General features: G+C 46.7%; 1 protein-coding gene across 2 annotated transcripts in view; it reads right to left on the bottom strand.

Annotated features, from left to right (window-relative positions):
* C2H7orf31 (chromosome 2 C7orf31 homolog) overlaps nucleotides 1-6,244 on the bottom strand; it is a 48,074-nt gene extending 41,830 nt beyond the window's left edge. The window contains exons 1-2 of one of the 2 annotated variants that reach the window (XM_034760656.1): nucleotides 6,112-6,244; nucleotides 2,270-2,437 (exon numbers count right to left, since the gene is read on the bottom strand). In XM_034760656.1, coding sequence (XP_034616547.1) covers nucleotides 2,270-2,403 — 134 coding nt within the window. In that variant the 5' untranslated portion in view covers nucleotides 2,404-2,437; nucleotides 6,112-6,244. Of the gene's footprint in view, nucleotides 1-2,269; nucleotides 2,438-4,873; nucleotides 5,752-6,111 lie in introns of those variants that run through there. The other variant, XM_034760655.1, reaches the window with a different exon arrangement.
* Nucleotides 6,245-16,239: the final 9,995 nt, after the last annotated feature.

Below are 16,239 nucleotides of genomic sequence, written 5' to 3' on the forward strand. Positions count from 1 at the left end.
GGTAGGGGGAGAGGGAGGGAGGAGATGCTTTTAGTTCCAATGCCCAGCACCTCAGCTGCCTGCATCAGCTGGAAGGAGCAACTGTCAGGAAAGTCCGGCTCTGCCCCCACTTCTCCAGTACAGAGAGAATCTTCAGAGACTTCAGCTGCCATCCTCTAATAAGTCTTTACTGAGCATGTGCAAAGTAAAATTTTTCAGAGGCTTATAACTTGGCCAAATTTGGAATTTTTTTTTATAGTAACAGCAAATGGCACATCTATGGAACCAGAGTGACCCTTCCCACCAAGTTTCAAATTCCTGCTCCAAAACATGGCTGTGATAGAGCTTCTCAATGAAGTGGCTGAAATAATTTTTTTAACATGGACAAAACATCATATTCTTCACTAATTTGCCCCCCCCCCAAAAAATCAGCCAGAGGAAGACACGTTGGCATGGAAATTTTTAGACCAAATGGTTAAAGTTTGGCAAAGATATAAGCAACTGAGAACAGGGTCTTACAATGGCAAGTGTCAGCCAACCTTAACTATAGACAGCACTACCAACTCTGCCTGTAAAAACCTGCTTTGTGTCCACTTATCCACTGAATCTATACAACAACACTGAATTAACCCTATTGAATGCCCAGTACACCATTACTGAAACTGATTATTTGATCACAAAAGGAAATCCTCAGGCTCTGGTTTCTAGGGGAATATCAATTGTCCATTAGTTACAGTAAACATACAAACACAGCCTTAGAGTATTTAGAGGCAGCTTACTAACCCAAATATTGGTGACAAACATTAACCATAGATAACAGTACACCAAAACTACTCAGCTGCAATTAGGGTGACCACACAGCAAATGTGAAAAATCAGGACAGGGGGTGGTGGGTAATAGGAGCCTATATAAGAAAAAGACCCAAAAATCAGGATTGTCCCTATAAAACCGGGACATCTGGTCACCCTAGCTGCAATAGACGTATAGTACATATATTGATATATATGAAGTTCAACACAGTAAAGAATGCAGACTTTTAATAATGATTAAAATTCAGATTACGTATTGTTTAAAATAGTTGAGGCCAACCATTTTCTAAGATTTTTTTTCTTGTTAGAAAATACCTATTTGCATCATTTAAAAAACAACAACAACTGTATTACAACCCTGATTGATATATAGGCTAAGACCTGGTGCCAAATTCTTTTCTGGTATAATAGGGGACTGAGTTCAGTGAAGTCTGCACATCTATATCAGCAGAGAATTTGGCTCATGGTCCCTTAGTGTGGACACAACCATTTTTTTTATCCACAGAAAATGACTTCTTATAATATGGCTGGCATCACGATCATGTTTCTTTTCTATGCTTCAGCATTGTAATGTTTTGTACTGTAGAAGGGGCCTAAAAATGGTGCTTATTTTTAACAGTAAACGTTACTTGCTTTTATAGTGTGTGTGCCCTTAGTTTTTTGGCCTTTGTGCCCAGCCAACTCATCCTATTGTGGGGCACTGTCCAATCAATGGGCGTCTTTCCTCTGAGTTCAACGGGATTTGGATAAGAAGGCCTATAATTCTCCTAGATTTTAAGTACATCAGCCATTATAACATTTCATATGCAGATTCATCTAACCTTCTAGAACATTATACGTTCACAATGCAAGCCATGATGATAGTGAAACAGCCAGCACCTTGACTAGGGAAGATACCTCAATCAGGTGACTCAGCATACAGTTTGAAAGACAGGAATGATCCAATTACATCAAATATGCTCCTGCTGAAGACTTAATAGGGCATGCTAGCCTTCAAAGGACAAAATCAATGAAAACTAGTAAAACACAAAGCTCTAAGTGATATGGGAACTATAATTTAGTTTCCTATTTCTGTAGATAAAATATTATGTAGAGGAACAGTGGAGAACATGAGGACCTGTGTAAAGGTGAGAAATGTGGATCCAAAAAGGATCACTGTCCTAAATAATCAGCAGCTGAGATGTATGACTTCCCAGAATTATAGAGCCAAATTCTGTTTTGTGTGGACCCCAACTAAGGCTGTAATTTGCCCCATAATTTATCTCTGTAAAATATTGACTGAGGTAAGACAGTTTCATTATACAATTTATGGCAAGCCACAAAAATTCAACCTATGCAATCTATTTTATAGATACAGTTACTTAGAGCCAAATTTTGTAACTTCATTGAAAGCAATGGTGTTGCATTAGTGTAAGTGGGAGCAGAGTTTGGCACCAATACTTTAAAATTTTCAGCAAAACACATTTCCAGCTATTTCTTACCTATCCTGGGACACAGTTGGGCGTGAAGGAATTTGCAGCGGAGTCAGTGCCTCATTAGACTCTAAGGTTTTCGATAATATGTCTGTTCCCTCCCTTTCTCTATAGTAGTACGGCAGGCCGTGTAACAGCTCCATGCTTCATATTTGCACTTTGAGGTCTGCAGGGAAACTACATGGATAAAAGATGAACTCATCAAAAGAATCAGTCAGTGCATCTGGATACAGTCTGAGCAAGTAACATGGGTAGCTTCTGCTGAACTCTGATACTGTTCAGCTGAGGAAACAGTGGCCACTTTGATACTGCAACTGATCCCTTGTATCAGATTACAATGTAAAACAAGAACAAAAAGATTGTTTATAGACAGAAGTATAGCACTATGGCTTTGTTCAACTAATGAACAATAGCTAGAAATACATTTTAACCAAATGGCAGGGAAAAGAAAATCTTCCCATGGAATATGGACTCTGAAAAGATTCAGTCGTTATTTTTCAGATTTATCCTTAAAATTCAAAGTCTTGCTTGCTGTGTATAGACATTAATGATCCCATGACACATTTCACAACAGAAGGAGTTTGCTCCCTTGCCAAGCTTTTCCTCCTCCCACTTTTGTGGGGGTGTGCTGAGTGGACGGCGTTTTGCACACTGCATTTCAGTGATGCTGAACATACCGTATAGACTATAGAGCATGGAAAGCACTTTGGGATGAAAGGTGATGTAACAGAATTAATACAGGAATCTCCACTGCCTGGAACCTTGTGCAGTCATTTACAGAGAGCAAAGCGCTACGACGCGGATTTCATAGGAGCAACTCAAGCATGCAGGAGAAGATGGCAGGGAGTAAGCACCTGTGCTTCCCTTCTCCACCCAATGAAGCTCACAATGCAGGAATCCCCTCTGAAAAGCAACAAGTCCTTCCCCCCTCCTTCTTGGGAAAGATGGTCTTGTCATTAAGGCACTGACCTAAGCCTCCTGAGTCGTAGGTTCAATTCCTGGCTCCTATGTCTATACTGCAATAAAACACCCGTGGCTCGGCCATGTCATCAGGCTCAGATGTCAGGGCTCTAAAATTTCAGTGGGGATGTTTGGGTTGGAGCCTGGACCATGTGAGGTGGGAGAGTCCCTGAGCCTGGGAATCTACACTCAATTTTTGGGGGGGAGGGATAGCTCACTGGTTTGAGCATTGGCCTGCTAAACCCAGGGTTGTGAGTTCAATCCTTGAGGAGGCCACTTAGGGATCTGGGGCAAAATTAGAACTTGGTCCTGCTAGTGAAGGCAGGCGGCTGGACTCGATGACCTTTCAAGGTCCCTTCCAGTTCTAGGAGATAGGATAGGATATCTTCTGCATCATAAACTACATGAGTGTCCTCTCCCTACCTGGACTCTACTGCTCCTGGCAGAATCCTCATGCCTCTCAAAAGATCCTCACTCCCCTGATGTTTCCATGCCCTTTACCCCAAGACCAATGCCAGAGTGGAGGCACTCAGCAGAAGTTCAGACGGACAAGATGGAGGAAGCTCTAGTATTCCCTCCCTTCTACACCTGAGTAACCCTCCTGTGGTTTACAGCAGCAGGACTCCCCCCAACTAACAACAGAAGGTTCATTGGGTGCAGAAGACAGTAGTGTTTCCCCTCTGCCACCTTCTGCACACCTAAGCTCTGCCAAACACCCTTTCCCCATCTGCACCCTATGCTCTTGGAAGCCCCCCAAACCACTGGGTGTGCGGTTCACAAGGGGAGAAGGCATCTGAAAGGGGACATGGGGAAGAGAGAGGATATATGCAGCGTATGAGAACTTGAGGGAGACTATGAAGTGAGGTTCTTACCAACGAAAGCTTATGCTCCCAATACTTCTGTTAGTCTCAAAGGTGCCACAGGACCCTCTGTTGCTTTTTACAGATTCAGACTAACACGGCTACCCCTCTGATACTATGTCTGTAGGTGGGGATCAGAGGAGTTGGGGCTATGGCAGACATGAGGGAAGTGGGTGTTCCTTGCTATGAGGAAGGCGGGAACTCTGAGGAGCAGAGGGATCCAGGCTGGAAAGGAGCGGCTCAGGCACAGCTAGAGAGGACATGGGGGTTGGAAAGCATTAGCGATTCTTCACCTTCTCCACCCATTGTTTATCAGAGGGAACTTCTGCTGCTGAATACAGCAGGAGCTTTGCATGTTACATAAGACACATATGTGCTGCTTCCTCAGCAGCACTGTGCTGCTCCTCAGCGCTTCAACTATGCTCTTTGTACCCCAGGGATGTTCTCCCTTCTTACTCTATCATGCTCCTAGGGCTCACAGGACAAGCATAAGACCCCAGGGAGACTGTGGGGTTCCTGGAAATGTTAGAAGGCTCTGCAGAGGCACTTATCCAGGCAAAGCCATACTCCTGCCCACCTCCTAATCTCCACAGGAGACGGGCTGCTCTCCTAAGGAAGCGTACATTAGTAGGGCTCCCCAAATCAGATGTCAGGAATTCACAAAGCAGTGCGGGGGGAAGAGATCCCCATAACTTTGGTCCCCACTCTGATGTTATGACTACACAGTACACATACAAAAATTTCACAAATTTCTGATTAGGCAAACAGGGTACTGAAGGCAACCATTCATCACCTTCATTAAGGGCCAATTCTTCTGAGCTGCTGAAGGCACTGAGTATCTGACAGGATTAGGCTCTGACTCCATATAGTAACCAATTACCCAAGTGTCACTAGACACTAGCTGTCTCTGCCCAAACAATACTATCAGAGAACATACAGGAAAAAGAAGTAACATTTAGTGCTCAAATCATCATGCTTACTGAGACGTGTGTGAGGTGAATTACTAAACCTGTGTTCTGTGGCCCCCATTTTTGATACTCTATATGTAACGCAGGGAATATGGTAAACTGGCATTGTTAGGGGGCACTTAGGATGCCTGATTTGAGAGGTGCAATTTTAACTGCATTTTCTGATTTTCTCCTCTTTGAGAGGTTTTAACACTACTGTTCTTGAAAAGCAATATGCATTCACACCACAGACACATGTGTGAACTTTAACTTCAATTTAACAAGAGTTATTGTGGGGTTTATTTTTATCAACATGCCCTCTCTCATTTCAGCAAGTTAATGAGAACCAAATATTTCACTCTTCTTTGTGAGAAACATTAGTGCTTCTCTTGTGTCTAGACAACTTTTACAATACATTATTTTTGTCTGTCTTATGGACTAGGAACATAGTGCAGGAACTGCCAGATCAGATTCATAGTTTGATATTTTTCTTCAGATGGTAGCAGATATGGTAAGCTTCAAAGAAAAGCAAAAAAAAAAACCTCTCCTGTAATACATATGGGGAGTGCTTGGTGTGCAAACTGAATTGGTGTGTGCACTTCTGTTTGGCATTCATGCATGAGGACCTACTTGACTACTACTGTGACCCCATGCTGAAGCATGAGATTCATTACCACCTTGCAAAGGAACCAATGATCATAGTTGTTGCCAACAACTTGTTGGTTTGAAATTTGCAAAGAAATAAGAAATAGGGGCCTGAATCTCCTCCTAGTGATACTGGTGCAAGAAGTCTATAATGATCAGGTAAAAGTTCATGAGTCTGAATTACCAGTGGGGGGAAAATCTGGTCCCCACTTAGTAGAAATGGACCCTAGCTGAACCACCCAATGTGTCCAACCCCCATGCCCTTTCTGGGGAACTATATGAACCCACTGTGAAGACTGGTCACGCACAACCTCACTATACCCAGGCTCGTGCTACCATGCCCCACCCCGCACTGCACTGACTCAGCCTGGGCTCCATGACTGACAGCCAGTCCCACAGCACCCAGCCCCGTGACCGCTACCCCCGCCGAGCCTCTTACCCGAAGCAAAAGCACCAGCCCCATACCCACTTGCCCCACCCCTCGCCATACAGCCTCAGGTCCCCGGCCGACACCGAGCCCCAGCCCGCTGAGCACCCGACCCTCCACGTGGCGGGCTAGAAACCTCAGCGGCGCATCCTGTGACGCACCATCCCTGGGGCCAGTTCAGCCGACCCACTCACTCAACTCTCGTTTCATAGGAAACTGGATCCGCCTTCCCTCGTGGAAGAATCCAATCAGATTTCAACTCGGTGAGCCACCATGGCCAATCAGAATCGAAGATTTGTTATTGACGGGCAGGAAGGAACGCGGAGACAAGGGGCGAAGCTAGTACTCAGTCCGCATGTCACTCGCTCACACCGCCCGGGGCGGGGGCGGGGGCGGGGGCGGGACTCCGGCAGTGCTCCTCAATAATAGGGCACGATGGAATTAGCATCACGCTCCCGCCCACTGAGGGGGAATCCCCAGTCTGACCCCTCCAGCTCTCATTATCTATGGGAAATCTAACCCCAGCACGGCAGCCGCGCCCTATTGTTTCCGGGGAACCCAACAGCGCTCACAGTGTCCACCCAAGGCCCTATTGTCCCTGGGGAAATCCCCCAACACACAGTGTCCCCCCAAAGTCCTATTGTCCTGGGAACCCCCAACACTCACAGGGTTGCCTCAAGCCCCTATTGTCTCTGGGAACCCCCCACACACTCACAGGGTCCCCCCAAGGCTCTATTGTCCCTGAGGAACCCCCCAAACACTCGCAGTGTCTCCCCAAGGCCCTATTGTCTCTGGGACACCTCCCAACACTCACAGGATCCCCCCAAGGCCCTATTGTCCCTGGGGAACCCTAGGGTGACCACCTGTCCCTAATTAGGCAGGACAGACTGGAAAGGTACATTTCAAGTCCTGGTCCTGGGCTGAATGACTCTCTGGGACAGCAAATGTCCCGGATTCCCTGCAATGCCACTCCGCACGTGCCTGAGGCTCAGGGGTGGTGCCCAGGGCTGGCTCCGGGCACCAGCAAAACAAGCAGGTGCTTGGGGTGGCACATTTCTAGGGGCGGCATTCTGGCACCGGTCATCATAGGCGCCGTCTCCGGGACATGGGGAAAAAGTGCCCTCGCCGCCCCAGCTCACCTCCACTCGGCCTCCGCCTGCTCCCCTGAGCGCGCTGCCGCCGCTCCGCTTCTCCCTCCTCCTTCCCAGGCTTGCCACATGCAAAACAGCTATTTTGTGCAGCAAGGCTGGGAGGGAGGAGAAGCCGAGTGGCGGGCGCTCGGGGGAGGCGGCAGTGGTGGAGCGGAGGTGAGCTGGAGCGGGGAGTGGTTCCTCTACCCCCGATTACTTCCTGCGCCCTGCACCCTAGTTCACCTCCGCTCCGCCTGCTCCCCTAAACGCGCCGCTGCTCTGCTTCTCCCCCCTCCCTCAGCTGAGAGGGAGGGGGGAGAAGCGGAGCGGCGGCGCACCCGGGGGAGCAGGTGGAGCGGAAGTGAGCGGGGGGGCCCCATAGGAAGCAATGTGGGGGGGGGGAAATGCGGCACGCCCGGGGGGGGAGGCGGGGCTGGGTACTTGGGGAAGGGGCGCAGAAGGGGGGGAGGTGGGGCGGGGCCGGGAGCAGGGGGGCACAAAAAAGGGGGGGGGCGGGTGGCCGANCCCCCCCCCCTTGCCATGAGGCCCCAGCCCATGCTCCTCCTCTTCCCTCCAAGACCTTAACCCTGTCCCAGCCAGAAGCTGGAGCCGGGCAGTAATGAGAGCCACCCAGGGAGCCAGGACCACTGTGCGGATTCCCAGATTTGCCCTGGGTGGCACGTCCTGGGGGCTGGAGACACAGGCTGGGGGCTGCTCTTGGGCACCCCTGCCTCCCGCCCAGGGCAGGTGGAGGGTCCGGGCTGCTGGGCGGTCTTAGCAAGGCCTGGCTCCATCATCCAGCCTGGCCGGGGGGCAGGACTTTGGGGGAAGAGGAGAGACTGGGGATGGGGCCATGGAGGGGGTTGGAGCTGCTGCTTGTGTCTTGCTTTTCCTTTTGGAAAGGTGGTCACCTTAGAGAACCCCCCAACATTCACAGGATTCGTGAAGGCCCTATTGTTCCTGGGGAACCCCCAACGCTAACAGGGACCCCCCCAGGTCCTATTGTCTATAGGGAATCCTCTAACACTCACAGGTTTCCCCCAAGGTTCTATTCTCTATGGGGAACCCCCCAACACTCACAGTCCTGTTGTCTATGGCAGTGGTTTTCAACCTGTGGCCTGCAGACCCCTTGGGGTCTGTAGACTGTCTAAGAGTTCCAAAGGGGTCTGCACCATTTGAAATTTTTTAGGGGTCTGCAAATGAAAAAAGGTTGAAAACCACTGGTCTCTGGTGCCCCCTCACACACAGGGTCCCAAGGCCTATTGTCCATGGGGAATCCCTCTCCCCCACACATATACACTGGGTCCCACCAAGGCCCTATTGTCCAACAAGGGCAGCAGGGTCCCCTCCAAATCCCCATTATCTGGGAGGAAATCCCCGGCTGGGGCAGCAGCCCCTACTCCAAGCCTCTCTAGTCCATGGGGAATTCTCAGCAAGAGGAATTGGGCCTCAATCCCAGAGTCTATGTAGGAGCCCCAGTAGGGGACAGCACAGTCTCTACCCCATATTCCCTTTTTTCCTCTGCTTCCCCATTCCCTCCCTCCAGATTCTCATTCCTGTTGCTGAAGACCTCCCTCATTTACAATATTGCCAACCCCAAGGGTTCAAAAATCATGCCAGGCTCTGCAAATCATGAGATTGGCATAAATTTAATGAGATCTTAAAAAAAATAATGTTGGGTGCTTTATATTTACCTTCTGGCTTTGCACATGAGTCACATGAGCTCTTCTCTGCAACTAGGTGGGCTACAAGGTTACTTTTTTGTTAAAATGAAGGCTGAGATTCCCACTTAACAACCTTCCTCCAGGAGCTGGGACTTTACAAAACCACCTAACATTGTAAGACTCACGATAAAATCACTTTAGAGAGAGTTAAAAATTGTATTAGTTCAGTGTAAAGTAATACCTCAAACCAACTCCTTTGCCTAATATTAGCTCCCATCTTGTCTACCCATTCTGAGTCACTGAGCACCTGTTTCTTGCTCTCCCCCAATCACTGAAATCCTGGGGAAATCTGGTAGTGTATAACACCCAGTCTACCTAGTGGGGATGAGACTAGCTTTTTCCCCAGCTCCCGGGAGTTTCTAGTGACTTTAGAGAGGAGGATAGTAGCTTCTTTCTTTCATACATTCACACGCTGTCCCCTCCCCTACATTCAAGGCTAGTATTTTCTTCCTTAGGGTGGGATTGGGCTACCTGGTCTGGGAGATGTAGCTGCTGCACCTTGGACCTCCTTATTATAATTATTATTTATATTCCAGTAGCACTGAGATGCTCCATTGAATGATGGATTGTACAACCACACAGTAAGAGACAGTCCTTGTCTCAAAGAATTTTGATTCTAAATAGACAAGACAAACACAGGGTAGGAGGGGCCCCTTAGGTAAGATTCTCCCCCGAGAAAAATTGTATGTGGGAGTAGTGTTGTTTAAGGAAATTGATTTGCTGGGGGCAAAAGATGGTTTGGTTTAACTTTTGCCTGGTCGCCTCCCATGCCTTTTTTGTTTTTCACAAATATAAAGGGCCCACTTCTGATCATACACACCAATCTTATTCTGCCTAACCTCATTGATGTCACTGGTATTACTCCTGATTTACACCAGCGTGAGAGAAGAGAATCAGGACCCGCATAACTAACAGTATTACCGTCTGCACTGCCCACCAAATAAACATCAGTCTGTTTTACAATCTGTTTAAAAAAAAAAAAGTAGCCCAGCATCAACAACCTGGCATTTAACCAACCCTACTATAATAAACCAGTGTCCTCCCCTGACAGAACAGTGAAAGAATTGATTTAAAAAAAATACAATTGGTTTCAGGCTTCCTTAATCTAAGGGGTTGTTACAAACAGCACAGAGGGATAGAAATTATACTGAACATTCTGAAGAATGCTAAACCTGTTGTTTCCTTTGACTGAATACAAAGATCTGTATGAATTTAAAATGTAGTAGGTGTTGCGAAATTTGTGATAACCCATTCTCCAGGGAGCTCTCCGTCCAAGGGGCCAGTTTGCAGTGATCAGTCCCCCTTCTCCCCAACTCAGTGTCTGTCAGTCTGCAGAATGAACGGCTAGTGGGCAACGGAATGGGGCAAAACTGTAAACTCAAGCCTACCTTCTGGCTCAGTGCAGTATCCTGTGAGCATATACTGGCCTGCATTCAGGGTAGGCTCTGACATCACAATGACAGATGGTTGCAGCTTTTGGATATATACTATAGTACAGCTTGTGATGTAGGCAGCATCACTGTACTAGCCCCTGCAGTTTGAAGAGGCATGTGTTGCAGCAGTCTTTCTGTAGGTGGTTACTGGTACCCTCAGGATCTGGAGAGAAGGATGTAAAGGAAGGGGTAGCTGATGACCTGCTCCACTTCTCCTGAGACAGTAAAGGTTATGATGTTTGAACAAATTGAAAGCATCAAGTGGACAGACCTGGTGCTGACTGTGAGCAGTTAGTGTAGATCAAAACAAAATCATGTTCATTACCAAATTCTACCATGTTTGAATGACTGAAGAATCAAGTGAGCTGACACAAGGCGATTCTTCACAAATGGGATCAGGTACACACCACTTTGTAATATAGGCAAGCCCCAAGACAGCAAGATTTCTGATAAGCATTATTCCTTATAGCCTGGCCCCAGAAACAACAGTGTTCTTTCCTTCTGCCTACTACAGGAATCTTATGCCATCCTCTGAAGGACCGTGTGCTAGTCACTGTCAGAGACAGGATACTGGACTAGATGGGCCCTGTGTCTGAATCAGTATGGCAATTTCCTATGCTTGGCAGAGCTCCAGAGGTCTCTTGATCTACTTTGCTTTCTTTCTTCAATGTTTGTCTTGTAGTTGAACTGGAGCCAAAGTAATCTGATGTGATTAAGAAGAAAACTGTTGTTCTGTTTTGTGTTTAACGGACAGGGTAGGGATAATAGGAGGTTCTACTTTTTTTTTGGAAAAGAAGATGGAAGAAAACTGGAAGCAATCCTTTGGCAAGGGATAATAAATAAGCAGCTCCTCTTAAGGCATAACAATTACTTTTATGCTATCATTCAGAAGAACTAGTCGCCAGTTCACTGCAGTTTTTGGAACACTGTATTACTTTTCACCTGGATGGATTGGTGAACTACATTATAGTATTTACTTGGTAGTGAATGCTGTAGTTAAAGTTACTTGAGACTTTCATTATACGTTCCCCCAATTCACATGTTAATTACTTTCTGAAAAGTCCTTATTTGTGGTGCAAATTTTTCATGCTTCCTCGGAACCTAAAGGTAAAGTTGTAGAAAGTTGGAGCAAAATCTGTTCACCTATTTTTCATTATGCAGTGTTGAAGAACTATGCTTTTTCTACTGTAAAGAGATTATAAAAGGTTTAGATTTGGTATTTAAGATATTAAGTATATAAACCGTACTGTTTTTTTTGTAATGTGCATGTTGTTTTGAAAAAATATGCCCAGATTGTGCCCACTTCCCCCCTCCCCAATCCACATATAAACAAGATCCTCCACATGTGGATCTCGCCAACTCCTGCACAGAAGTGGGGGCGCAGCTGCCTCCATGACTCCAACCCCTTAAGAGACCCCAAGGTCTCTTCAGGGATTAGCGATCTTCTCTGGGGGATGTAACTGCTCAGGAGTCAGGTCCAGGGGAGAAGTGAGCAGGGCCAAGGGGATACACATCATTCCCATGCCCACAGAGAATCCCCGGAAAAGATAGCACAATCCAGAGCTCCCAGGGAAAACTCCAGCCAGGTGAGACTGTGGTAGTGGTGCTCCAATGGAGGAATGTTACCTGGGGGTGCCAGGGTCAGTCAGTCTCTAGAGTCCCATGGATCTCCAGGTTTGTCGCTGAGCTCTGTCTGGGGCCTCTTCTAGGGGAGGTGTCGGGGGGCCTCACCCCCTGAGTGGATGATGTGGGGAATTGCTACTAAGGGATTTGTGAGGACTGCAGATACATTTCTTAACCTGCTCTAAAACAAGCTTCACTTATTGTTTAGAGTCAAAGATTTGTTCTCCTCACAGGATTTTTCTATTGGATTGTTATTTCAGGGGAAAGGTTTGCCTGCCCATAAATGACCGTGGCGTTCAGCTCCTTAGATCCCCCTCTGCAATGCTTCTTGGCCCCCTTGGACTTCATCAACTTTCCTGGCAGCACAACGATGGTGGTTATTCTCTGCTAGATTGGCAAAGGAATGATGCCACAGAGAACACTGGCCCATGCCAGACCCTGGGAAAAATCAATCCTTTGTAGGTCTTCCCAGGATTGTGGGGAAAAGATTGTGATGCTACCCCATTCTGGGCCTCACCTTTCAGATCTGTTTTTTTTTTTTTTTTGCCATCTCAACCATCTCCCCTTCCTACTTCTCCACATGGGCACCAATGATACTGCCAAGAATGACCTTGAGCGGGTCACTGCAGACTATGTGGCTCTGGGAAGAAGGATAAAGGAGTTTGAGGCACAAGTCGTGTTCTCATCCATCCTCCCTGTTGAAGGAAAAGGTCCAGGTAGTAACCATCACATTGTGGAAGTAAATGTGTGGTTGCGCAGGTGGTGTTGGAGAGAGGACTTTGGATTCTTCAACCATGGGATGTTGTTCCAGGAAGAAGGATTGCTAGGAAGAGATGGGATCCACCTAACGAAGAGGGGGAAGAGCATCTTCACAAGCAGCCTTGCTAACCTAGTGAGCAGGGCTTTAAACAAGGTTCACCAGGGGATGGGGACCTAAACCCTTAGGTAAGTGGGGAAGTGAGATACCAAGAGGAAACACAAGGAGGAGGGTGCAGCAGGGGAGGCCTCCTGATTCATACTGAGAAAGTAGGGCAATCAGCTAGTTATCTTAGGTGCCTGTACACGAACGCAAGAAGCCTGGGAAACAAGCAGGAAGAATTGGAAGACCTAACACAGTCAAGGAACTATGATGTGACTGGAATAATAGAGATTTAGTGGAGTAACTCACATGACTGGAGCACTGTTCAGGAAGGACAGGCAGGGTTGGAAAGGTGGAGGAGCTGCACTGTATGTAAGACAGCAGTATAATTTCTCAGAGCTCCAGTATGAAACTGGAGAAAAGCCTGTTGAGAGTCTTTGGGTTAAGTTTAAAGGCGAGAGCAACAAGGGTGATGTCGTGGTGGGCGATGAGGAGGATGATGAAGTAGACGAGGCTTTCTTTGGATCACAGGCCCTGGTTCTCATGGGGGACTTCAATCACCCTGACATCTGCTGGGAGAGCAATACAGCAGTGCACAGACAATCCAGGAAGTTTTTGGAGAGTACTGGGGACAACTTCCTGGTGCAAGTGCTGGAGGAACCATCCAGGGGCCATGCTCATCTTGACCTGCTGCTCACAAACAGAGAAGAATTGGTAGGGGAATTAGAAGTGGGTGGCAACCTGCGCAACATGACCATGAGATGGTCGAGTTCAGGATCCTGACAAAAGGAAGAAAGAGAGCAGCTGAATATGGACCCTGGATTTCAGAAAAGCAGACTTTGACTCCCTCAGGGAACTGATGGGCAGGATCACCTGGGAGGCTAATATGAGGGGGAAAGGAGTCGAGGAGAACTGGCTGTATTTTGAAGAAGCCTTATTCAGGGCGCAGGAACAAACCATCCCAGCTTACAAGAAGTGGAAACTTAGACAGATGACTAGGGAGGAGTATACAAATATTGCTCGAGCATACAGGGGTGTAATCAGGAAGGCCAAAGACAATTGAAGTTGCAGCTAGTAAGGGATGTGAAGGGTAACAAGAAGGTTTTCTACAGGTATGTTGGCAACAAGAAGAAGGTCAGGGAAAGTGTGGGACCCTTACTGAATGGGGGAGGCAACCTAGTGACAGATGATGTGGAAAAGGCTGAAGTATTCAATGCTTTTTTTGCCTCTGTCTTCACAGACAAGGTCAGCTCCCAGATTGCTGCACTGGGCAGCATAGTATGGGGAGGAGGTGAGCAGCCCACAGAATAGGTTAAGGACTATTTAGAAAAGCTGGACGTGCCCAAGTCCATGGGGCCGTATGCAATGCATCCAAGGGTGCTGAGAGAGTTGGCTGATGTGATTGCAGAGCCATTGGCCATTATCTTTGAAAACTTGTGGTGATTGGGGGAAGTCCTGGATGATTGGAAAAAGGCAAATATAGTGCCCATCTTTAAAAAAGGGAAGAAAGAGAATCCGGGGAACTACAGACCAGTCAGCTTCACCTCAGTCCCTGGAAAAATCATGGAGCAGGTTCTCAAAGAATCCATTTTGAGGCACTTGGAGGAGAGGAAGGTGAGCAGGAACAGTCAACATGGATTCACCAAGGGCAAGTCATGCCTGACCAACCTGATTGCCTTCTATGATGAGATAACTGGTTCTATGGATATGGGGAAAGCAGTGGATCTAATATACCTTGACTTTAGCAAAGCTTTTGATACAGTCTCCCACAGTATTCTTTCCAGCAAGTTAAAGAAGTATGGATTGGATAAATGGACTATGGTGATGAGGCAGCATTTTCAAAGAATATGAAAATTTGAGGATTTCTTCCAGGCTATTCAAAAGACTCGAGAAATCGTGCCTTCCACATGATTTTGAAACAGTGTTGAACAAATTGACAGCTGTCCCGCAGGCTACAGCACTTAATGGCTGTAGTGGGATTCCACAGCAACTTTTCCAGCTCTTATTTCCACCTAGGCTCACTCTGGCTCTTTTCAGGGGCTTGCTCATTTGGGGATGCTCCATTCTTGTGGATTACTTAAGGGGATGTTTTCATCCTTCATCTCAGGCCCTTAGGGCTTTGCAACTTTTGTCTTCCCACAACCCAAAAACTACTGTCAAATTGCTCCCCATACCGGGCGCAACTCAGTGGAAAGGGGAAAAAAGCAGGGCAAAGAAAAGGCAAAACCATGGCTCCAAAACCCAAGCGTGCCAGACAGCAGAGCAGACTGACTGCTCTGGGCAGTGGGGAAGGAGGAGCCCCATAAGGAGATGTTGCAGATTGCTCTGCCCACAGCCCAAGGAGGCATTCTGCCTCCCTGTGCCATAATGCCTCCTAGTGGCTCCTCCATGTTAGTGTAGTTCCACATCACCCCTTTCTATGGGCTCTGGGCTATTAGCATCATCTAGCCTGTAATGCTGAAGTGAAGCGATCAGGAAAAAATAAAGAGTCTTAGCAGATCTGAATGGCAAGTAGAATAGTCATCCATCTCTGAGTAGCAATAACTCAGGCACCCTGGCAGATGTATCTTCTCAGGTCCCAGCCATTTCAAACTCACCATTATCTAATGCAGAAAAGATCAAAAAATGCCAAGAAAGGAGTGGTGGCAGAAGTTAAATTGTCACCCAACCTGATTAAAACTGAACGAGTTTAATGTGGCGTAATATATTTTAATCAGTGGAAATAGAAAAAAGCATGATCATTTCTCATCAAACAAAAGAATGTTTCTGTTATTTAGAAGGAAATGACCGAATGGGGAAAACAGTTTCTTAAATTAAATCAAGAGAAAACATATTTTGCAAACTCAGACTTATCCCCAGGTGTGATAAAAGAAACAGGTGAATGTCAGGATTTAGATGGGAAACTATTGAAGTGTCATTATCCTGCCCTGGTGCTGATTTTTTGCTTTCTTTATGTGGAGAGAATCATACACACTTCAGTGTTCAAAAGGAAGCTGAAACAGACTGCTTTTTAGTGAGAAAAGTGGTATTACACAAAGGTGATATACATTATTATACTTATGCCAGTGGCAAAAGATAGAAGATAGACAGCATTGCCGAATAATCCCTACAGGTATGTAGCCAAACACAGTGGTTCTGCAGCCTATATTTTTTCAGTTCCAGGTTTTGGGAAATGGTTTTAAAGTGTAAGAATGTAAAGAATAATATAACTAGACTTCATTTATGGCAAAGTCTTAAGCTAGCCAGTGTAAAAATAACTTTATATGTGTTAGCATTTTCATAAGTCAGGGGCCTCCATCAGCAGTCTTCTATCCCAATCTTGAGTATGAGGTGAAAATATTTTAAAACAATACTTCATTCTGTCTGAAATA

This window comes from Trachemys scripta, chromosome 2 (assembly GCF_013100865.1).
Source record: "Trachemys scripta elegans isolate TJP31775 chromosome 2, CAS_Tse_1.0, whole genome shotgun sequence".
Lineage (NCBI taxonomy): Eukaryota > Metazoa > Chordata > Testudines > Emydidae > Trachemys > Trachemys scripta.